At 43.1% G+C, this 23,454-nt stretch overlaps 1 protein-coding gene across 9 annotated transcripts in view; it reads right to left on the bottom strand.

The window, feature by feature from the left end:
• LOC138210886 (adhesion G protein-coupled receptor L3-like) overlaps positions 1-23,454 on the bottom strand; it is a 153,808-nt gene that overhangs the window by 83,506 nt on the left and 46,848 nt on the right. For 6 of the 9 annotated variants that reach the window (XM_069170240.1, XM_069170242.1, XM_069170243.1 and 3 more), the window contains exons 3-5: positions 21,460-21,569; positions 9,388-9,402; positions 5,223-6,023 (exon numbers count right to left, since the gene is read on the bottom strand). In XM_069170240.1, the coding sequence (XP_069026341.1) occupies positions 5,223-6,023; positions 9,388-9,402; positions 21,460-21,569 (926 nt within the window). The remainder of the gene's footprint in view (positions 1-5,222; positions 6,024-9,387; positions 9,403-21,459; positions 21,570-23,454) is intronic. The other 3 variants (XM_069170241.1, XM_069170247.1, XM_069170248.1) reach the window with 1 other exon arrangement.

The raw sequence follows: 23,454 nt of genomic DNA, 5'->3' as shown, positions 1-23,454 counted from the left end.
GTCTTAATCAATTAAGCATGTGTCAGGCTCTTCCGAACGGAGCCAAGACGGGCTCGAGCGTCCAAAACATCGGCTGTTTCGGCACGAAGGTCGGGGCGCCGCGTCTGCCGGCTCCCTCCAGGGCGGCAGTGCTGGCACCGTGCCCCGACCAGATGGCAACATGTGGCATAAAATTACAAACACCAGACAACGAATGCGTCCATGACACCGACTGTGCCACATCCGAGACAAGAGAATCATCCTCACAGTGGCACACGCAGGCATGAAAGGTTGTCTGAAACACGAGACGAGTGGAACCCCAAAAGAGATGCCACTCATTTCTGTAAACGGTCCTCAACACACTCTCGTCGGAACGTATTCATCAGAATGAAAGAAGCTACTGATCTTGGAGTACGTTGACAGCAAATACACCACCGGAAGATTCAGAAACAGTCTAATAATGTGGAATTCAACCTAAAAAAAAAAAAAACAACACCATCTAAGATAACACACAGACTGTGGAACAAGCTGCTTGGACTCCTTTCTTTCAGACAGTATATTTGTGCTTCAGACAGCAGCAGCAGGTGAGAGCGACTGAGGCTAATTCTCTCACGCGGCTGCTCTTGTCTACGTGGCCCTGTGGAGTCGATGCAGCAAGCGCCTGATGCTCGCTGTGGCAGGCAGCACAGAGGTTAGTCTGGTCAAGTTAAAGCTTGGAGAGAAAAGCCATTTCTCCAGTCAAGTTTAAAGAAAGAAGAACCTAGTTGAAATTCAGTTTCATTACTGGTGCTGTCGTTTTGGAAGAAAACTGGCAGAGCCGAGACATCCAAGAATCTCAGTCCAACAGAACACAAAGTCTACAGAACAGAGTATTTACAGTTGTGTGATAATAGAAGATTGGTTCGATTGTGTATTCTTTGATTGAAGTCTTGTTTTGAGTGGTAAAAGATGAAATAAAGACAAAAAGATGATGTTCATCATGTTAGCAAGCAAAGTTTTTGTTAATCCAGCTGAGATTGGACAGAAATGTTTTGCAGGTATTTAAACCAAAGTATTGGCCACATTAACGTCTGGATCTAAACATGGTACGAGAATAAAACCTAATAGCTGCTGAGATATTTCAGTCTGGACCAACAATGCTGCTCATATATACAGTAAGCTGACAAGCATTATGCTCCATTTTTTGACCTTGGTCATGGGTAGTTTATCTTCGCCCTCGATGATGACCCATGACACCAAACAGAGTAAGTGCTTATGAGGATGGATGACCGTTATCAGTTGTTATCATTGCCATGTCTTCAGTAAGAAATGATGATGATGAGAACGACTGGTTATGTTGAAACAGCTGTATTTCTTCAGGGGTGATTGCCTGGTCACTCGCAATTCTAGCGCTCGCAGTTCTGACAATAATTTCATGCAGCTCCTCACTTTGCTGGGCGGCGAGCTTCTGAAACAATCAAGTGAAGTCTGTGCTCAGTTGAGGAAATGACTGAACTGTGATGGAGGAGGTGAAGAAAACACTGCAAAAGCTGAAATCTGGAGAAGCGGATCGGGGATGGCTACCAAAGAATATCCATAACTGTCAGAAGATCAAAACCTTCTAGGGAGGTCACTTTGGATCTTTATCATAACTCTGCTTCATGGTTATGTGCTGCTGGCTATCATAACATTGTATGTGTTATATGTAATGTTTGGTTGCTATCTTTATATTCAATTTTCTTTTATGCTTTGAAAAGATGACCAATTTATTCCAGTTGTCCTTGCAGATTCTGCACTGAATGCCATGTTGAAAAGTGGAAAGGGAGCTTTTATATCCGCCTAATAATAGTCACCTGTGAGCACACTTCTTTTTTATATCACCAATTCAGTGAGTTTAATGATCAATGGAGTTGTCATGGAAGCACTTTGGGCCGAGATCATTTGTCCTTGAAAACAGCCTATTTGGGCAAAAATATTGTTCTGTGTTGAAGTAATGCAGATCACTGCAGGGTTATTGTTGTGAGTAGTTTCTTTCCATGAATATTATCAAACATTATTCAGATTTTCTTTTTTCAGTGAAACAATGAACTCCAATCTACCTCGTACATAAAACGGCATTTCTTCAAGGGGCATTAGAATCGTTAACAATTACACGGGACAACATTATTTGTCCATATCTTGTGTTTTTGTCGATTCCAGATACCGTCGCCCGGTCCCTGCCTCCTCGCGTGTGTCATGTGTGCCCATGTGTTTGGGCACCGGGCCCCAGCTGCGGGTCCGGCCGTGTCGCTGCTGCTCTGTTGCCCATATACCATGCTCCGCTGGTACGGCAGGTCAGCCGTGCTCATGGAGGAAGAAGCTCGAGTGGAAATGAGCTCGCGTTTGCGCGACCAGAGAATGACACCTTTCTGTAGTTGTTAACAGGCGCTGTGATCATGACACTGAATCAAAGATCAGAGGTTTGTATGTTTGCAGCAAAAGGAAGACGTCGGATTTGGACTGACTGAAGGACTGGAACATGGAGCTGCACGATTCGAGAAGAAAAGAAAATCAGGATGTTTTGTTGCTTACATCTGGGATCAGCTCTAATCTCTTGTCTTCTCTTATTTCTGCAGCATTAGAAGTATTTTTCTGTGCGTCACCGGGTTTATTTTCCTTACTTACAGCTTCTGCTGCTCTGCATCACATGGGGTAACACCATGTTGTCATTTATTAAGGGGGACAGTAGGAGCGCTTGCTTTGCTGCAAATGATATCCCGAATAAAAATGTGTCAGAATCGTCAGTTAGAGAAGAGGTACCATTATGGTATGAATCAAAATCATGTTTTGTTTTTTTTAATCGGAGTAATCATGCAGCTCTACTGTAACAGCTCCACATGGTCACATTAGTGGTTTCCTGAATTGGTAAAAGCATTTGTTTCCTTTCCTGATTCATAAACATCTCGGTTTCTGCACACGTCTGAAGCTCCTTCACTGTTGTTGCTTTCTATGACAGATATTCCCAGTCAACCCCTGCCATGTTTAGCTTCCTTATCTTTGCGCATCCTCACTGGAGTAGCGAATAAATGGAACAAACAATACGATGCAGCTGCAAACACAGACTAATTTGTGTGCAGCGAAGTGCTGCGCCAATGGTGATTCAAACAATTTGGTCGTTAACTCTCATGCCATCTCAAAATGAGGCTACTCAGGAGACAATTGTGTGGAAAATGTGCGCAGCTACCAACACTTGCTTCAATCAGAATAAGTCTGTGTGCTGTTGTTTCTGTATTGGGTCTGGAAGTTGATCAAACTACATGGTTTATTACTCCGGAGTCCATTCAATCACTGTTTCATTCCTCATCAATCTGTTTATCTGACGTTTATATTTGTTCTCTTACTCCATCCATCCCCTTAATGCAACATTTTACTATCTATATTCATGCAGCAGACTGTTTGGAGGGCAGCCTGTTCTGCAACAGCAGCCAAAACCACAGCCAAATACAGCTCACCAGAAAGTTGAGTACTGAGACTGTGCATGCGAGTGTGTGCGCACATGAAAGTCTGTGTGATCCTTGCGTATCGATGTTCAACAGTAATGCCTATAGAAAACATAATAACACTATTTTCCTTAACTACGACAAATTGTATTCTGGGTAGCTGTGTATTGTCAAAACCACACGCTGAAAGCATGGTCAGTGAGTGAATGAATACATTATGGGGTGTGCTGAAGCAGGACTCGGTCTATGAAAAAGATTTGGGGAAAAGCATCAGCCAGCTAGGAGAAATAAATTAAAATGGCAAGCGGCAGGTAGAAAAAGCTCCAGAGCAGAAAGCAGAAGTAGGGATTTCACAGTCAAATAACTTGTGACATTTTTGACTGGAGCTGTTAATGAGATAGCGTAAAGAATTACCTTGGTGTGTCAAAACAGGTTCTTTTTTTCCCCGTTTTATGCTTCCCAACAAGCACCAATTTATAAAAAGAACAATGGAGTGGAGAAATTAGACTTTTCAAAGGAGTTTTGGGAAGTTTAATGTGAGCAGTCACTTGTTTCGTTTTCAAAGGCAACAGCAGTGACTAAAAGGCTTCAGCTTGTGGATATAACTGGGAAAAACTCAAAGTGTTAAACACCCAATGTGTCACAGACCTAAGAATTGTGATTTGTTTTGCCTGAAAAATATTTTTTCCTGTCGTTACAAGAGAAGTGATAAAAGAATTCAAATAAATGCTAAAAATGGTCCATGCCAGATTTATACCCTCATCTACAGTATCTCCAGTATCTATCCTTTTGTTAAACTTTGCTTCACTTCCATGTTGGTATAACTCAAAATACAGAAATAACAAAATCAACCGTGTTCTCTACAGCCAACTGTCACCTCCAGCCCACACGTTCAAAAAGTGCTGCATTTTATATACTTGTATGTCATTTTAAGACTATTCCAGCAAAATATAAATCAAACAAGACTTAAAATGTAAACACTTTCCATGCCAAGCTGTTCTTTTACATTCCACAATACAAAAAGTGTTGGGTCGAACAAACAACATGCTCAGAATTTAGCTTTTCTTGGAGCTGTAAATGTAGCTGGCAGTCGGTCAAGTGAGACATTAGAAGTAAAATCAACTTCTTGGGAGCAGGAATATGGGAAATAGTCTGTCAGTTCGCCTATTAGACCACTGTTACGGGAAATTAGGTTGTGTGTGTGCCAGTGAGAGGATTATTGATCTAAATTGGAATGGGCTTATCCTCTGGGGAACAGGAATTTTGCTTTAAAAAAAAAAAAAAAAAAAAAAAAAAAAAAACGGGTCATTTTCCGGTTATGTTTAGTATTTGTTGTGGCCAACTGGAAATTTGGTGTGAATAGTTACAGAAAATTGTGGGGACTATTCAAATTCCTTTCAAATGTTATGGCAATCTACCCAGTAGTTTCAGGATCCTACTACCTGACTACAAGATAAAGTTGTCATTGTCCGCTTTGCAGAAATTTTAAAAATAAATACTTTGAATGTGAGCTCAGTCTAAAAAAAAAAAAGGTCTGGGATTGTGTTTTAAATGGTCTTTTTTACAATTTACAGTAAAATGCAGCATTCTGATTTTTGTAAACCTCAAAATTTTGTTGTCATTTCTATTTGCATTCCATTTTACCTAAAGTGTACAGCAATTTAGAACTGTTTCTTAAACACTGGATTATGCTAACAGTAATACTGAAATTATATGAACATTATAACAGTTGGATATTCAGTAATAATCAATATGAAGTGAAGGAATAAATAAAGCTGGACTTACCGAGTCTGTTGTCCAATGCTCCAAAGTCCAGAGAGTACTTGACAACGTGGTAATTGTTCCAGACATACAGCAGATTGTCTCTGGGATTATAATCCACAGCAGCGATGTACTGGTAGGAGTTGGGGAAAGGGATGTCCAGAAACCCATCTTTACTGAGTTCTGTGTTGTAGATGTAATCAATCTTGTTTCCTGTTGCTTCATTGTCATCATCCTCATACACCGACTTTACTACATAGAGGATTCCACAAATCATGAAGGCGTTGGAAGCTGAGCGCTTGTCGTAGGACGTGTCCCACGTTCCCTCAACACGTAACGTGTATGGATTGAGCTGGCTGATGACAATGCGCCCGTTGTTTTGCTCAGTGGCATAAATCACCCAGAGGCCGTTTTCGTCTACGGCCAAGTCGATGTCGGACTTCCCTCCCCAGCGGTACGGAGACGTGTCATGGTAGTTGGCGTTCGCGATGATAGCCTCGCCGCTCTTGATACGAGTTCGCAGGTCAAACTTGACGATGTTGCGCGTGCGCTCCTTGTTGAAGAAGAGCGCCCCGTCGTAGACCACGAAGCCCGTTCCGTCAACACGATGTGGGAGTTTGTAGGTTGTTGTTGGCCTTCCAGCGATGAAGTCCTCTTTGGAGGAGTATTCGGTCAGCGTGTCCGTGCGGTAGGGTGTCCAGGGCATGTAGTATATCTTATCGGAGGCCTGGAGAGGGTCTTTGCACCACGCTCCAGACTGGTGGTCCGATTCAAAGAGGTGCTCGCTCTGGTACACCCTGCGCAGAAGCCCTGGGCACAGGAATACTGAGGAGCCAAAAATGGGGAAAGACAATTACAGAGTTACATTGGCAGGTATTAAATCAGTCATGAAAGACAATATTAGACTGAAACACTGAAGTTTAAATCTGCAGCTCATTTTTCTCCACTCTGAAGGACAAACACGTTGATTCCGTCCCTCGTCATCAGTGGTGTGATGATCAGTTTTGTATAAAAAGCAGAACAGATGAGCATAGAGAAAATGATTAGTTTGTAATGGCATTCATTCGATTTTTCCAACAGGTTTGGGATTACTTTGCTTCTGCAAAGCATGGCAACTGAAATTAAACAGAACACAACCAAAGCATAATCAGCCTTTTCATTATTTCCAGGATTCCCACTCTAAGTCAAATTCCGTTTCACTGACCAAAAAGTTGAATTTCCATGACCTGCAATGAACAGAAAAACAGTCCACCTTTGTGCTGATCAGACAAAATCCAGCTACATTATTCCATTACCGACGGAGGCGGCAAGCTTCTTATTGTTGGCGCGGCTGCAAAGGGCTCCCTCTCCGGCATTATAATGGATCAATAGTACTTTAAAAAAAACTTTACATCTGGCATTTTTGTTGGCTTCTCAACCAATCATTGAAGTAATCCAAAGCTCTAGAAATGTATATTTCCCTGTTTTCCATCATTAGCAGTTACAGGGAAAAGCATATCTTGACTGAAGTGATTGTTGACGAGTAGAAAGGTGATAAAACCACTCAAGAAACAAGTAACACTATATAGAAAAACACGTCATAGAAAATATTGCATTTTAATAAACGGCAACTTAAATTTAAACATGCTACGGAAAAAAAACTCCCATGATAGTCCATGACTCAAAAGAAATATTGAATCGCCTGACCTACCCTGTGTGAATTAGACTTTTCATAGTTCCATAACCAGAGGAAATCCTGAATTTCAAATTGTGTCTCAAATGTATGACGTGCTATTTTTGGTTTCAAGTACCTTCTGCAGTTTACAGATGTTATATAGCATGTTCCAAATCCAGTAAGTCTCTTACCCTCAAGGCAATTAGCTGCAGTGTCGCTGAACATACTGACGAAAAGGAGAATACATTTAATGAGGGTTATTTCTTCTGACTTAATGGAGAGCAGAACCAAGTCAAAAGATGCTGTTAAAAACTTACCACATGCACCACCAACCCCTCCACGTGCACAAGAACACACACATTACCATTTCACTTCTCTTCAGTTCCAGTTACAGAATGGCTTCTCTTCACATACAAATTAAAATGCACCAGGGAAGGAAAAAATGTTTCGTTCTTTTCTTTCTGTGAAACACGCCAGTGGCAGTTCGCAGTAAATACATTAAACACACAGATCCCAACTGTGATAAATAGCGATGCTGTAATTATTGGCCAAGGCAGCCCTTCAGGAGAAAGAAAACATACCAAAAAAAAAATACAAAAAAAAATAAAGACCAGAAATGACATCATCTATGTAATGACTGCCTGTCCATTATTTCATCTACGTGACATTTTTAGTCTGTGCCATGATTTACAGCCCCACACACAATAAACTAATTATATGTGAACTGGTTTGTACTCAAATCCGATAAAGCTAGACCGAGGCAACACAGCTGGAGCAGGTCAATAGTGGGCCCCATTTGTTAAAGCTAATTTCAGTTGATTATGGATTTATTGTGAACTCAGGCAATCATAATTTTCTCTCTTTCTAAAAAGATGACATCTGGATTCAGACTTACAAAGATTACAAATTCATACCAGGTTCCATTAAATTCTTATAAATAAAATACAAAACGAACGTCACCGCCACATTTACCAGAAAAAACATTTCCCAATGAATCATTAAAGTGGTAAATTCTTGAAAGAGATAAATATATATAGGACAGAAGATAAGTAAGATAGAAGGAAACAATAAAGAATGGAGACAGTGCAGTTTTTCCTTTTCCACAGGTTTGCACACCAGAAATATAAACACAGCGTGTGAGACGGCTCTCTTCAGGGTAATGGGCCAGGAGCCTGACAGAGCGCTGACAGGTTCTCGCCGCAGATCCGTTGAGAGGTAAAAGCTGTGCACTCCGAGGAGAGGGAGCAGAAAGAGACAGCGAAGAACAGAGGCTTCTCTCCCTTCTAATCTCCTCAGAATAAACATGTTGTCTACCTGCGGGTGAAAATGTGGCGGTGTGCGTCCGGTTGACGTCGAGCCTCGGCACGCATCTCGGCAGCGGCTCCGCTAAATGCTAAGAGTGGCTGTTTCTACGGTCGAACAACGCGAGACGCGCCGGGGTACAAGGTCAGGGCGGGTGAGCTTTGCGCTGACAGCACACTGGGCTCTATGGAAGTTGCAAAATATGCTTTTAGAGGATGTAAGCGCAGAGATGGAGGACTGAATGAAGGATATTAGAGTGGTGATACAAAGGCAATCATGGCTTTCATGGGGAATTTCACAAACTGTTACCACAGCAGCACCGCCGCCATCGCCATAAAATGTTTTAACTCCCCCCTTCACCTTCATTGCTCATTCTCTTTGCCACAGATCTCAGCAATACGTCATTAATTAATGACTGCTATGAAACCTAAAAATTTATTGCGCGGCCATTAAAGCAGAACTCTTGACTCTTGTTTAATGATTCCATTTCCATCTTTGACTTCGGTCCAGCTTCATAGTTAACATCTGACAAAGAACATACTGCCTTTCCAGCTCGTGTGAAAGGTACCGCCACAAGTAGAAATCTCCCGGGACGGCACGAGCCGAGCTTTAGCGCATGTTTTGCCGCATGATGCAGTGCTGATAAGGTAAGAACACAACTGCTATGATCTATCTCCGGTATTGACTAGTGAGTCCCTGAAGGTTATAGCCATCATCATGTTAGAGCTGTAATGACAAATGCTGACAGCCTATTGGACAAGCTATTGATCAGCCTCTGCTTTAATATTATGCAGCTGATAAAGCAGAGCTGGAATAATTTTCAGTTATTACAGGGGATAAAAAAAAAAAAACACGCCGGTGTTATGGGATTTAATCGGGGAGCAGGTTTGTAATGGCTTTACCCTCCAACTTTATCATACACAGTATGTGGCAAAGTCAAACTCTTGAACAAGAAATGAAGGCGAGAGTCCGGTGGTTGCTCGGGGCTTTGGGTGCTGCTGCATGTGCATGACAAAAACAGTTCATTAGGTATGATCCTAACTCTCGCACAACTCTATCTTCCCCATGAATTGCATGTTCAACCACACCGATGGACCACACAATGAACATGAGCCGACAAAATGTCAGAAACTTGCTGTAGCAACCCGTCACCAAAAAAAAAAAAAGAAATGCAAGCAGGAATCCAAATGAGAATGCAGGTGAAAAGGAGAAAAGTTGTTGGCATTTAGTTACCTTTTTGTTCCACTTCTATTTTTAGGCATGAAGGGGAGAGAAAGACAGAGAGAGAAAAAATAAAGGGACAGATTAATGACGAGATAAACGTCTTTATTTTACAGTCACTCAAAAGTACAAAAGGAGCAGGGGGTTAGTGGAAGAGACGCATAAAACGTTTAATCGTAAGCTTTCAGAGGGGAGAAAGTGCACCGTCACACATGAGCCTGCTGGGGGGGGAAAAAAACAACAGATTAATCAGGTCTTAAATTGTACAACGTGTTTGTTTTTGTGCAGCGATGGCTTTGGGATGGAAACGTGGAGGGATTACAGCCATAAAAACAGTCAAACATATGGATGCGTACAGGTGAGCATTTGAGTTTAAAGTACAGCGGGGAGAAGAAAAAGTACCTCGTAAACGAAACGGGTCCATTTCACACTTCATATTGCTGTAGTCCCAGACTGATAATTATGAACTCACCAGCTTGATGACATTAATGATGATTAGCATATACAGTACAGCAACTTCCTCAACTAACAGGACACAGTAAAGGGCGGAAATCATTTTACACCATAAGTGGCTGAAAACAATACAAAAAAAACAAAAAATGGCATTAAAAATCCAAAATAATGAGCTAAAAGATGCTAAAGCAGTCGGTAGAGCTGCAAAGAACTGCAGGGAGGCGATTGATTCACTATCAGTGACCCCTGTCCCCTGTCACGTAGTTTGATCCACTGTAAATTTATAATCTAATATATCGATTAGAGAGGATTTAAAAATACAGTATGCATGTGTATCCAGTGATTACTGGCAAGAAAACTGTATTTTTCATGAAATGTGTTACATTATTTATTTCAAATGTAGCAGTATATTTGATATTTAAAGTATATTTATGAATCATCTCATTTTCAAGGGGGGGAGGGAATAAATAGGCCCTCTCTGACCTATTTCATCAAACGTGAGCAGCTGCAAGCAGAAAAGTGAAAGCAGTTTTTATTCCGCATCTCAACAAGTAAACTGAAAGCCTGCTGAAAAAAAAGCACTGAAGTTATTACATCTTAACTGTCTACATATCACTTCCTCCGCGGACAAGCCTTTTAGGTCAGTCGTGGCATTTTGTCGACCGCCTCCATTTGGAGTTGGGGTTAGCATCCACCCAGCGCGCCTGCTCCTGTCCCTTTCCCTCCGGTAATCCCGGTTCTAATAAGAGAGGATTAACCTCTGTTACCAGGGCTTACAAGAGTCCTCTCCTCCAAATGAAGAGTGCAACAGAGTGAGGTATGGAGGTCAGTGGGTAGGGGCAGGCGGGGTGAAGTTTGAAAGATGGGAAACGTATTAGAGGAGAACAATATTAATGCGGGGCGGTGAGCCAATGAAAAAGGGAGAATGAGGTGAGGGAGAAAATAAGGGGAGGTGGGGGGGAGGGGGAGGCTTTCAACAAGTCGTCTGTGTTTGTCAGATCATAAACTTGTACCGCGCGGCACCTCATTAACAGCAAACGGCCGAGGTGTCGCTGAAACACAAAAAGCCCATACCAGGCTGAGTTGCTCCGGGCCACACGCGAACCGCCTTTACCGCAGACGCAAATTCGCCAATAAGTGGGAGCTGCACGTTGACGCCACAGATCAAATCAAAGTAAACAGCCAAACATCCCCCCGATCGAAGCCCGCTTCGCCTCCCGACGATGCAGCGGCCGCGGAGCGAGGACGACGGGGGAGGCCGGCGTTTCTGATTGAGCGAGCGCTAACAGAGGCGGAGGCAGAGCGGGGTAATGATCTATAGACAAAAAAAAAAAAGGCATTAGCGGTGGGGATGCGAGGAGCAGTATACGACGCAATCACCGGGGGAGATGGTGTGAGAAGGGAGTGAAAGGATGCGGATGAAATCCCCGACAGGGGAAAGGCGCCACTCCCGGGGCCGCGGTCCGGCGTGCGGGCCCCTTTCACCTGACCGGAAGGCGCGGCCGGACGCGACGAGGTCGGCCGGCCGTCAGAGCGCTCAAAACCAATTAGTTCACGTCGCGTCAGCTCGTGTTTCACCACGCGGGCAGCAGGGGCCGAGGTGCACCTGCAGCACGGGCCTCCGATATCCACGTCTACTCGGATACGAGGGGAGCAGCGGGAAAAGCAGAGACGGGGAATTTATTCATTTGAAAGGCTTCTTTACTCCACCCCACCACCCCCATTGTGACCTTAATACGATTTTGGTCACGGCTGTCACCGAGTCACTAAAAAGCACTTAGTTCTCTCATCTCTTCCTTTTTCTCTCTGCCTTCTCCTCGTCTCTGTCCCTTCTCTCTCTGATCTCTGAGGAAAATATCCAAAATAAGCACACAAATTAAAAAAAAAAATTAAAAAAAAATGAGGTCCATCAATTCGCACAAAATAGACCATTGAGTATCATATTCATAACAACAACGATTCCATGTCTGTATGCTAGAACCAAAACCCTTTCATTAAAGCATCGTCCAGACATTTAAGGACTGCATTCAATATGTACAGCTCAAACTCTAGTGTCCTCAGCTGTTCTTTTCATGACGGGTAAACAGCAGCTTTTTACCATTTGAAGACAATTTAAAGGTCAATAGAAGTAATGGTGATACTTCACCTAATTGTGTAATAAGGGAATTAATGGTAATCACATCACTCATCATTACACTATAGTTAATAAAATCAACGGTAAAACACTGAATGAGCTAATTAGATGATAATGTGAGGAGCAGATGGCGAGCACTGAGTGGCCATGAATGTATTTCAAAGCAGATTGGATTGAGGAAATTCAAAAAAAGTATTAAATATATATATATTATTTTAATGGCAGGTCTGGGGGCTCCACCCAGGTTGGAGTTTAAGGCTGGAAAGGCCCCTGCGAGCACAAGTTCAGCAGCCACTTAAAAGTTATAATTTGACAAATTACCTGCACCCAAAGGGTGGCGGACCAGTGGAAAAAGAAAATAGTTCTTTCTGATTTTGGAGTGGGAGGATCAGTTGGATAAAGTGTGCAAAGGTCTGGCGTTTTTTTCCAAAATGCACGACCAGCTGTAATTGCCCTTCTTTGGCTGCCAGAGCAAAAAAGAAGGAGAACATTTACATCTCTCCCAGACCTGCCAATCAACAAAAAGCGAGATTTGCCAATGATGAATGCTCATTTTTTTCCAACCTACACCTCACGCAGCTGTACACAGGCAGACCTGGAAGCAGCCCAGTGTAAGCGGTCTTATCTTTTGTCCGCCGAGAAGCTCAATTGGAGCAGTTTGGTATTACGTGCTTTGCTTTGACACGCCTCGGTGATACTCATTCACTTCCCAAACCAGATTCATCGAGGGATTGGGACAGAAAACGGCGGCTGCCCACGCTCATCCGGCAACATCGCACGCCAAGAAGAATATAGGTAATTTTGAACTTGTTAAAAACGTCCAGTCGTTTTGGTTTCGCTTTTACAGCAGTTCTAGAGTTAGTGTTTCACCAGAATATATTTTGTGTCATGGCATTCTTGGGCAAATCCTGCCAACAGGTTTGGGCCACAACAGCAAGTCACTGAACCGTGTGCATGCAGCTTGTAACGGCCTGGCGGCTGCATGCTGCACGATGCCAGACCCCGTGAAGCTGGTGGGGGGAAAAAAAGCAACATGGCTGATTCTGCAGCTAATTGGTCAAGCTGTCATCGCAAATTTAATAAGCTGAACAGGCAACCTCCATGCATGGTTTCAAAACAACACGGTTATAAAAGAAGGAAGCAGCTGTTCATTACAATCAAAGACTCCGTGTAAAAAGAGTTTTGCTTGTGTGCACGTGTTTCAGCTTTGACAGCTCTGGTAACACAGGCAGACAACGCGGAGGCCCCCTGCTGCTCGGCTATACATTATAAAATGATATTGTACAGCCACTGCGTGACGTAGTCCTTCCTGTATTTGCTCAACTAATGCATCATTTCTAAAATAATTTCCCCCTAATGAATAGCTCTGCATACGTATTCCACTTGCTGCTTAAGATGCATGCGGAGCAGCCAACAATGGGGACCTTTAACTCGCGTGAGCAGCAAACCTGTCATGTGAGCGGCAGCTGTATGGATTTTCATTTGAATAATTAATGCTCCCCAATTTCACACTAATGGTTGAGAGGTATCAGAATGGTATCATTAGCCACTAATAGAGATTCATGGTAGATGGCAGCAATATTTTTTGCAATATCCCCCCCCCCCCACACCTCCTCACACTCGTTTTCTTGCCCCTCTGTCTCAACCAAAGGAGTTGCAGAGTGCAAACCCCCTTAACTCCATCCCATCAGCTTTTTAATTAATGACACAAATTACAGGGCTTTGAATAGCATGTGCCTAAGGATGGGGGAGGACGCGCAGGCTGCCATCTCTCTTTCTCTGAATTCTCTCTTCATCTCCCTCATTTTCTTTTTTTTCCTGTCATTTCCCTCGGTCGGCGCTCATGAGTCTCCCATACCATCATTACAGGTTCCATTTCTCAACAGCCCTCTTTCTCTTTCAACCACTTGTCTGCTCCCTTTGTGCTCCCTTCTGGTACTTATTCAATCTCCTCCCTAGTGTCTCCTTTCTGTCTCCATCGCTTTTCTCGCTGCCTCCTACTGGGAAGCTGCTATGCTATCTTATAACCTTGACAATGCCTGATGCTCTGTGTGTGTGTGTGTGTGTGTGTGTGTGTGTGTGTGTGTGTGTGTGTGTGTGTGTGTGTGTGTCTCTTTTTGAGGGACAGGTGCAAGGACTTGGCGCTCATCCAGCCTGCTATCCACGTGGGACCGACCAACAGAGGGAGAAAAGACAAGTGCAGCCCAGGCAAAACAAAATTAAATACATGTTTGTGGAACATAGGAGCAACTGGAGCAGAAATAACCTAATTGCACCAAAAATATGACTTGATTTTCAAGGACCTTGAAATTATGGAGAGCAGAGGGGATGGTGGGAGGGTGGGGGGGCGAGAATAACGAGTGTTTAAACTGGTGTATGGGCTGGACACAGTGAAATGCCCATGAACAAAGAAAGAAAGACAAAAAGACAAGTAAATGAAAAAAAGGAGCTTTGATTAGTAGGGTGATTATTAAAAGGGGAGACCCCCTGAAGAGACCAGTCTCTAATTAGTGCTATATCCTCGACACTTGGCACCCCAACAAGTCTTTCAGACATGTGTGCCTGAGTGTGTGTGTGTGTGTAGCTGGCGGAGGAGATAAAAGCTTTGCTTGTGTTACGTAAGTGGTGTTTATTGCACATTTCTATAGCTTGTTCGGCATTCGTGCATATTTCTTGTCTATCGGAGAAAGAAAGCACGGCTGATCCGGTATGTCTGTTGTGGAGTAACAGAGCAGCTGCTGCAGAACAGGAAGCTGATAGATTACAGCAGTTTATTTAGCTATTAGTGAGGGGAAACAGTTTCCACATGTCCACATTCACCCCTTTAACATGACCATTTATCCACATTGGTAACCACTGCTTCCCTGTGCAATCGCATGTCTTCTAAACTGGGAAAATATGGATATATTGTTTTTCCCCGTGGGGGGACCATTATTAATCCCGCCCCTACATCTGCCATGTTTTTTTTATTTTAGGCTGCTGCACTTTTATTGTGAAAATCCTCCTTGAGTAAACGACAGCAGGTATCAGGCGAGTTCATTATTATTATATATTATCACAGGAGAGAGCTTAAGTTTATATTGTACATGTGGTAAAAGTAAGCAAGTAAGGCACTGCAATAATATAAATAATCAGCTTTCTATTCAATATAATATCATGAGAATATCATGATATTGTGTTGTTGTTTTTTTAAATGATGTTGTCTAATTTAATACATCCTAACAAATTATAATTCAAAACAAAGAAATAAGCTGTTGATGATCGTAATTACTTCAATGATCTTGCATGTTTTTCTATTTGCATTATGATGTGTATTAAAATCAAAAGCATTAATTGTATTATAGCAAATTTAGTTTTCAACCCGTAGAAATAAGTGCCTCCACTTTCTCAGTTAGGCTGTCAACCAAACTGCTTCTGCAAAAACATCTTCTCATGGATATAAAGACTGCAAATAAAACAAACAAAAACAACTTTAAAATGCGAGACCTTTAAAGTCTTGGTATAACGGGCATTTTTAATTGTCACAGCAGGAAAATATCTTACTAATAACCACAAAGACGACTGTTCTTTTTAAATGTCCCAGTAAACCGTGTGATAACTTGCTGGCATGAACAACATCAGGTCACTTAAAACTGAAGCAGCTTCCAAGGAATTAAAGGGTCATTAATTGGACGGACAAGATGTAAACGGGAAATCCCAAGAGACGCAAGACACTTCTGCAAAACTCACTTCAGGACCAGTGTGTTCTGACAAGATCAGTCGCTGCAAAATCAGGCCGTGACACCAGTGTGAATCTGGTGTATGAGATATGACAGAAAGTCGCAGTCATCAAAGCATGCTGCGTGGACTGGGGAGTGGTCAGCTGTCACTGAGTGATGAGATGGCATTACAGGCCTCCTTCACACATGGGAGGAAGTGGAGCAAGTTGCTCAGGTGGTAAGAAGAAGAAGGGGTGGAGGGGGGGGAAGAAAGGTGTCTGAACGAGCAGGCTAATGCTCACTGGCATTTCAGCGGGGAGTGAAGAGGTTGTGGCTTAGTGATATATCAGCTGTCACGGTGTTGACTCCCACACTGGACCTCGTAAGTGTGGACTGGAGAGCTCAAGGGCAAAAAGCCACTGAACTTCCTTACAATCTGCTAAGTAGATTTAGTGATAACATCAAACGGGGCGATCTACTCTTCAAGAAGCTTAAAAGTTGCCGCAAGATTATCCGAGGCGAAGAGAAGCGAGCGGAAGCTGGGAAGGTAGAGTGCTGATGATGTTTGAATACTGAATGTGAGCAAGTAAATCAAAGCAGATTTATGTTTGAACATCAGCTGAGACATGATTTTTTTATTAATAATCAAGACTCCTTAGATGTGCAGAGATGCTGCAGCACCGAGCCGCCCACCGCCGAGATGCGGCGTTCCCTTTACAGCCATGAAGTCGTATCCTGGTCACACAGGTGGTGTTTGCTTTAGGTGTGACCGCTGCATAACGGGCCCTGTAATCACACCGCATTATGTCCAAGCTGCATTGTAAGTGATAGCCATGTGTAGAGCATCAATTTCATGGTTTTACCTGCCAACGCAGAAGGATAGTGAGAGGGAGCAGGTGCTGAGTAAAACTTGCCAAAACAATCTGCTCCATTATTCAATTAGGGCACCCTGAACCTGTTGGGTGTGTTGCTGTGAGCAAAATGAATTAAAAACCAATTAGGGTAAGTTGGAAATAAAACAAAACTTGACAAATTACATGGCAACTTTTCTGAGGCAGGAGTTCTGACGCTCCGTTTAAATCGGAGAATTGATTGCATGATTATATACTCTGGCTTAGCTTCCAAAGTGTGAGCCATATCTGACAGGGCTGAGCTGGATCCCACTGTGCCAGACAGGATTTTACATTGTCCTTGTTAGCTACAAACAGTGGGGGAACTAGCGGCTTATGTATAGTATCAAACTGCCAGCAGGTTTTTTCTTCCTTTGTTCTTCCACTCTGTTCTTGTCTCTGCCTTTCCGTCTCCTGCTCTCCCCTCCACCTCATCCGCCCGTACACAACGAAGTGTCAGTTCTGAAAAGTGAAGTGAACAAAAGCGCTACCCTGAAAGGATTTGTAATTGTCCCCCACCTCATCTTTTTTCTCCTTTTCGGGGGGCGGGGGGGATTTGACCACTCGTCTGAACCGAACCAGTCACTTTACCACGGAGACAACACAGAGAGGTTCGTCTAATTACTGAAGGAAGATGGTTGATGTAAGGGAGAAAGATAAGAAAAGCAACCGCGAGCTGTCAACTCTACAAAAACTCCCGACGCAGGTCTTAGTGTGCTCTCTTGTGCGACAAGTCGGCGAATTTGAGGGGTCACCCAGGGGCAATCTAAGTGCTTCATTACTGCCGAGGAACAACGCAGGGTTTTGTAGCAGGGCGGCACAGTTGTTTTGACCTCTTATGAGGTCGAACCTTCGGGAGGGGCTGTTACAAGTGGAAGTTGGACACAAAGAAAAGATGGAAAAAGCGAGAGAGGTTTTAATAAGGCGCTGGGAGAATAGACAGGCGTCTCCGCGCTGATCCGTGGAGAGTCAAGGTGAGGGGGCGGGGCCGAGGCGGATGTCTGGCATTGGAGCACAGTCATGTTTATGAGTCATCATAAAGGGTCAGCGCATCGCTTCTGCCTGAAGGTAGCCTTACTAATCTGTAAAGTGCACGGGGGAGCATGGAAACACTGCACCGTTCCAAAGAAGAAAGAGTCCTCTGGCAGATAAAAAAAAAAATGAGTTCACATGACTCCATGATGACTTGACAGGGCCAAATACAAGCACTCTCTATTCGATTTTATACATTAAGTGCTCGTTTTCCAAATGCATCAATTTCTTTTGTTATTGTTTCACCTCTCTATCCGCACCGCTTTACCTCCCTTATTGTTCAACGTGATGCTATTTCCCCACAGAAGAAACTCACAGCTCATATCAAATAATTATCCAGACAGCCGCTCAAATGAAAATATGATGGACCGCCGCGCGCTGTGACACCGCCGCGCGGCGCGGGCAAACACTGGCGCCTACGGCGGTAATTGTTGTAACGTTTCTTTTCCATTACAACCGCTGGAGCGGATCAAATCGCAAATTAATAAAAATCAATATTGTATCTGTGGCATGTGTGCATCGATTTAGCACACTCCTCTGGTGTTATTAACGGCGGATCTGATTGTACGATCTCGCCGGGCTTATGAAGATGTGGAGAGGAGAGCGGTAATTTATCCCTAAAAGACAAGAAGCTCCCCGAGCAGAATACAGATAAAAGCTGTCGGTGAAGGTGGTCGAGAAGAGAGAGAGAGAGAAGAAGGAGTGGGCAGTTGAGACTGCAGAGCGAGGGAACAGCGGCAGCAAATAAAGGGATATGGTGGTGGGCGGGATTTAGGGGGTTGGGGGGGTGGGGGGCAGTTCGAGCACTTAAAGGACAAAATGTAAGTGAAAGTGAGGGAGACTTGGGGGAGAGAGAGAGAGAGAGAGAGAGAGAGAGAGAGAAAAGAGTATTAGGACTGAAAGGCTGAGCTTGTCAGTGTAATACAGAGTCAAGACTCCACCACTAAAGGAGAGTTGGAGTCATGGGTGGCTGCTTCTCTTATTAAACACTCAAATCCTTCAGTCGGGTCTCAGGAACTTGGAAAGGAGACTTGTGTTAAAAGGCCATCCACGATTGAGCTGCCATGTCTCTATCCATACCTCAATGCCAATTAACACACAAACCGAATAAAGCTCGAGGCTTCAACATGAGGTGTCCACCGAGACCACGCTTATTTATACAAGACGGGTAGTCGTGATCAAAAATGTTAGCAAGACACGCAGATACAAAGAAGTGACTCTAAACGCGGCTCATGCCAACCCAGGAGGATCTGATTGCTTGATTTGGGAGGTACCGGGAGACGTTACCGGGCTGTCACAGATGAATTCATTCATATCCCGCCATAAAAAAAAACAAGTCTCGAAATCCGTCTCCTGCAACCGCTTGTGATTACACTTTGCTTCCCCACTCAATAAACAAATAAACGCCTACATTACTTCTGCTATGTTTATGCGTTGCCAGCAGAATTTATTTTTTATCGATTTATACGATTATCTGGGGACAATCCATAGTTCTGCCACACTCAGTGCCTCCGTACTCCTCCCTGGTGGAGCCTTAATAGGAGACCTGGATGGTACAGCAATTAAGCTGCCAGAAAATATGTTTTTTCCAACGGCCTGGGAATGCTGTCATGTTTTGACTGGTATTTTTTTAAATGAATTTATCAGTCAAATGTATTGCTTAAAAGAAGGTCCTGATGCCGTGGATATTGCTGAATTCCCCTTGGCCTCCAGGACAATTACATTGTGCTACAGGGATCCGGACATGCCAGGCTTTTTTAAATGGAGTCATAATGTTTGACAATGTGCCTCTGTTTGATTTTAAAACGTTGACAGCAAAAAATAGAGTAGAAGTAATGGAAACAGGATGCAATGGGACTGGAAAGTTAGTGATGTATTTGTGTGGAGTTGGATAGAAATAATTCAGGCTTCGTGGTTCACATGGGTCCAGTGGGATTCCCATTGGACTAGAGGATAATCACACAGCGTTACTGGGATAAGGACTGGTCGGAAACAAAATGTCGGAGGACCTGCATTTTTATATGCTGACCACAATACAATGTATACAAGTCCCGAAAAATTACACCAGCATGGTGAAAGTAACAGGATTGGATCGGCAAAGACATAAAGCCAAGAAACCAATGGAATTATGGGAAAAAGGATTGAGGCTAAACCAGAAATTCCTCCTGTATCCCCGTCTGGAAGGGCAATAACCACCATAAGGCTGCCTTTAAGAGGCATTCAACCAAAAACAAGCACTTCTCCTTTTGCTGTTACTGTCACAACGTCCATCTTGGCTTCTACAGGCAATGAGGACAAAAAGTGACACTGCCGGCATGTTAAATTCAATATCTGAATAGATGGAAGGAAAAAAAAAGAGTCCATCTTGGTTTCTACAGGTAAGCATTTTTGGACCAAATGGTAAGATCTCAAGATTGAAAAGCAGAGCGGAGATTGGATAGAACCAATAGAGGACTGATTAAAGTTGTTACTTCCCATTACAGAAGCACAGGTGGCTGAAATAGCAAAATGTGCATACTGCAACGAGTCAGGTATAAGAGAGTCGTTTGCCAGCTCTGGATCAAGGATAGAAAGGGCCTTTCCTTCATAACATGAAAAGCTCCTGTCAGGCAGACTACAGAGGAAGTCATGTAAGGACACCAAATGTTAATACGATGGGTTTGATTTCAGTTTGAATTACGACGATTCCCTTCAAGTGAGCAGCTGCAGACTTCAGAGCTAAAAGCCTGTGACCAAATATTTCCAGTTTTATATCATTTCAGATGGCGAGCTGCAGAATATCAAGCTTCTGGCAGGCGTAATTTTTGTGACTTTGGTGTTCCACTTCAAAGGTCATTATAAAACAATACCGGAGGTCATATGGCAGTCTCCATGCCACTTCCTGTCGCCTCACCTGGATTTCCTCTCTGCGTGTACATCCTGTCACCCCATGCTGATCCTTTCTTTTCCTGCCCAAATGTTTCCACTTAAGTGATGTAAAGCCTGACAGTGGTTGTTTTTCTTTCACCTGCTGAACTAATTAAATCTTTTTTATTTACCCCCTTCAAAGAGGCCTCAGTCGTCGCACCATTAGCTGGTGTCCACTGGGCTGAACTAAAGCGAGTATGTTTGGTTCGGATGAAAGTCGAGCGGCCTTTCTTGGTGCGATGCAAACAGAGACATGACATGATCAGACACGATTCCTCAAAGGTATTAAAAGTGCTGTGAACTCGGGGAGCTGACGGGAAGGCTGTGACAACTACCATCGAAAAGATGCCTTTGAATACATGAACAGATTTGTTCTTTTAAGAATGTCATTGGCAACACAAGTCCCACACAGCAGTGTTATTACAGGTAACAAAGCCACATTAATCACAAATTATATGCCTGTCAAATCACTTTAATACTCTGGAGATGCACTTTTTCATTAATAAATTACATAACCAATATCAGTAGATAGTAGAAGATGTTGCTTATAATAAAAGTAGGTGTAAGCTGGCACAATGTGGATATAATTGGCGCCATGCCGAATGAAGAAAATGAAGAAAGCGTTAATCTCCTGACTGATAAACAACTCTTGTCAATTGGTAGCATGCCACCGCGCTGACAAAACGCATCATTTTTCACACGTAAACTACACTGTCAATAACATCTCCTGCTCTCATACTGGCTGTTGTGTTTTTTCGAAATACAGGAATCGTCACGTGTCTTCGCATCAACCGCCGAGATCTGTTCCACGAGGCTGGATGACACATTTGAGATATTTTTGAACATTTGGAACAGTACGAGCACGCATGTTGATTGAGTTGCTGATGAGTCACTGTTGTTAAGAAGGAATGAGAATGGGTAAAAGCATCAGGAGGTGCATCAGACTGTGTGAGAACTGGGGGATACGTACTGTAGGGTACACATTCGTACTGGACCTCCAGATACTTGTAGGTTCCCGGGCACGGGTCAGGAAACACGTCTGGTCCGGCCACCACAGCACACTGGGTCCTGTTGTTACATCTGAAAGCAGAGACAAGTCAGTCTGTTAGAAAAAAAAAAAAAGAAAAAAAAAAAAAGAAGAGAGCCAACGGCTGCAACATGAGAGAATTGTGTCCTTATGATTGGTCATAACATACAGCAGCACATTAGTCAGATGTTCAGTGTGTGGTTAATGAAGCTTAAAGTATTTAATACTATAGCAGAGATTATGAAGATTACAAAACTCCACTGTTTATGAACATGATTCATCCAGTCTTTTGCCTTAAAGGAACCCAGCAGGATTTCTATGTTTGGTTACTTTAAAGGGATACTCCACTGTTTTGTTTTTTTAAACACCACATTCAGTTAAATCGTCATGGGAAGTACAACTAAATCAATGTATAATGCCCTCTGTGTCTCTGGGGAATTGCTAGCAAAGTAATGTCATTATGATGTCATTGAGTTCAGAGATTACATTTGTTTAACATGAAAGCCTGCGTTACGAACCAAGGATGTGTGGTTTGACAGACATTAGCATTTATTAATGAAAGACACTATCACGTTGCATTATGGGAAGGGCAAAAGTCTGGATTCTTTTGAGCTTGAACTATCCCAGTAAAAAAAAGTAAGGCGGAGGGAGTGTTATGATTTGGGGCTGATTTGCTGCCTCTAAATCTGGACAGCTCGCCATCATCGATGGGAAAAAAACAAGTTTATGAAGGTGTTACAGGATAATGTCAGGAGGCTGAATGCAAGAGAAATTGGGTGACAATTACCCTGCAGTAAATCTTGTATGGAATGGCTTCAGACAAACAATGTCTTTCTGTTGGTGTGGTCCAGCCACAGACCAGAACTTTACTCAATAAAGTACTCTTCACCCCAGACATCCAAGTAATACAGTTCTGTTCTGTGAGGACTAATGATTCACAATTCCTCCCGGAAGTTTCAGGTTTGATCTGTAGCCACCAGAAACACTTGATTTGAGTTTAATGCTGCCAAAAGGAGTGTCAACCAGTTATTAAATCCAGTGGTTCAAGTACTTTTCCACAAACACTGAATTATTAATAGTGGGTGCGGTCAATAAAGACACACAATATCATGATTGGATTTAGCACATTCATCTACTTGTGACTCAGATGAATATCCAATCACATTTTATGACCAACAATGCAGGAAACAAGGTAATTGACAGACTTTTTCTCACCACTGTTAATTGTAGTTATAGTGATTTATAAGTCACAGCATCAAATAATGGATACTAATATTCAAAAGAAAATAAAAATGGGAGCCTGATCCAGATACCACATTGATTAAGGCCAGATAATTGAAAACAGTAAATCATGGTTTATTGGGTTTTTGTGTGACATGTTTAATGTTGAGAATATATGAAGTTCACCCTTTTTTTTTTTTTTTAGGTTCAGAGGGCACGATCATGAGCAAATTCATCTTTCTGTGGAGGAGTCGAGCTGGAAGTTACGGACCTACAACTGAGCTTTAAACCACGTACAGATTACATTGTTGTTACTGCATGATGGATGGTGGGTGGTGGTGGTCGAGGAGGGGGGGGGGGGAGAGGGTTGGAGGGGAGGGAGGGCGAAGGGGGGACGGGAGTGTGTGTGTGTGTGTGGGGGGGGGGGTGACACAATCAACTGAGTGCGAAATCAACTCCAACGTGAAATGTAGGTCTTCATTAAAAAACACAATTATGGTGCCGGTGGTGCTCTCATGTGCCATTTTGTTTTTGGCAGTCATCAATCAGAGCCCCACTTCATATGCACCGAGAGCTTCTCGCAGCACGTAATAGCAACACTTATCTCACAACATTAACTCTTAAACAGTTTGACAGGTATTGATCTGCGGGGGCTCTACGTCTGTTTGCAAAATGGGAAAAAAAAAAAAAAAAACAGGAAACGAAGGACGGTCCGGT

This window comes from Embiotoca jacksoni, unplaced genomic scaffold (genome assembly GCF_022577435.1).
Source record: "Embiotoca jacksoni isolate LCO1_2020_lvr unplaced genomic scaffold, fEmbJac1.0.p SCAF_49, whole genome shotgun sequence".
NCBI classification, from domain to species: Eukaryota; Metazoa; Chordata; class Actinopteri; family Embiotocidae; genus Embiotoca; species Embiotoca jacksoni.
This window is presented reverse-complemented; position numbering and strand designations above follow the sequence as displayed.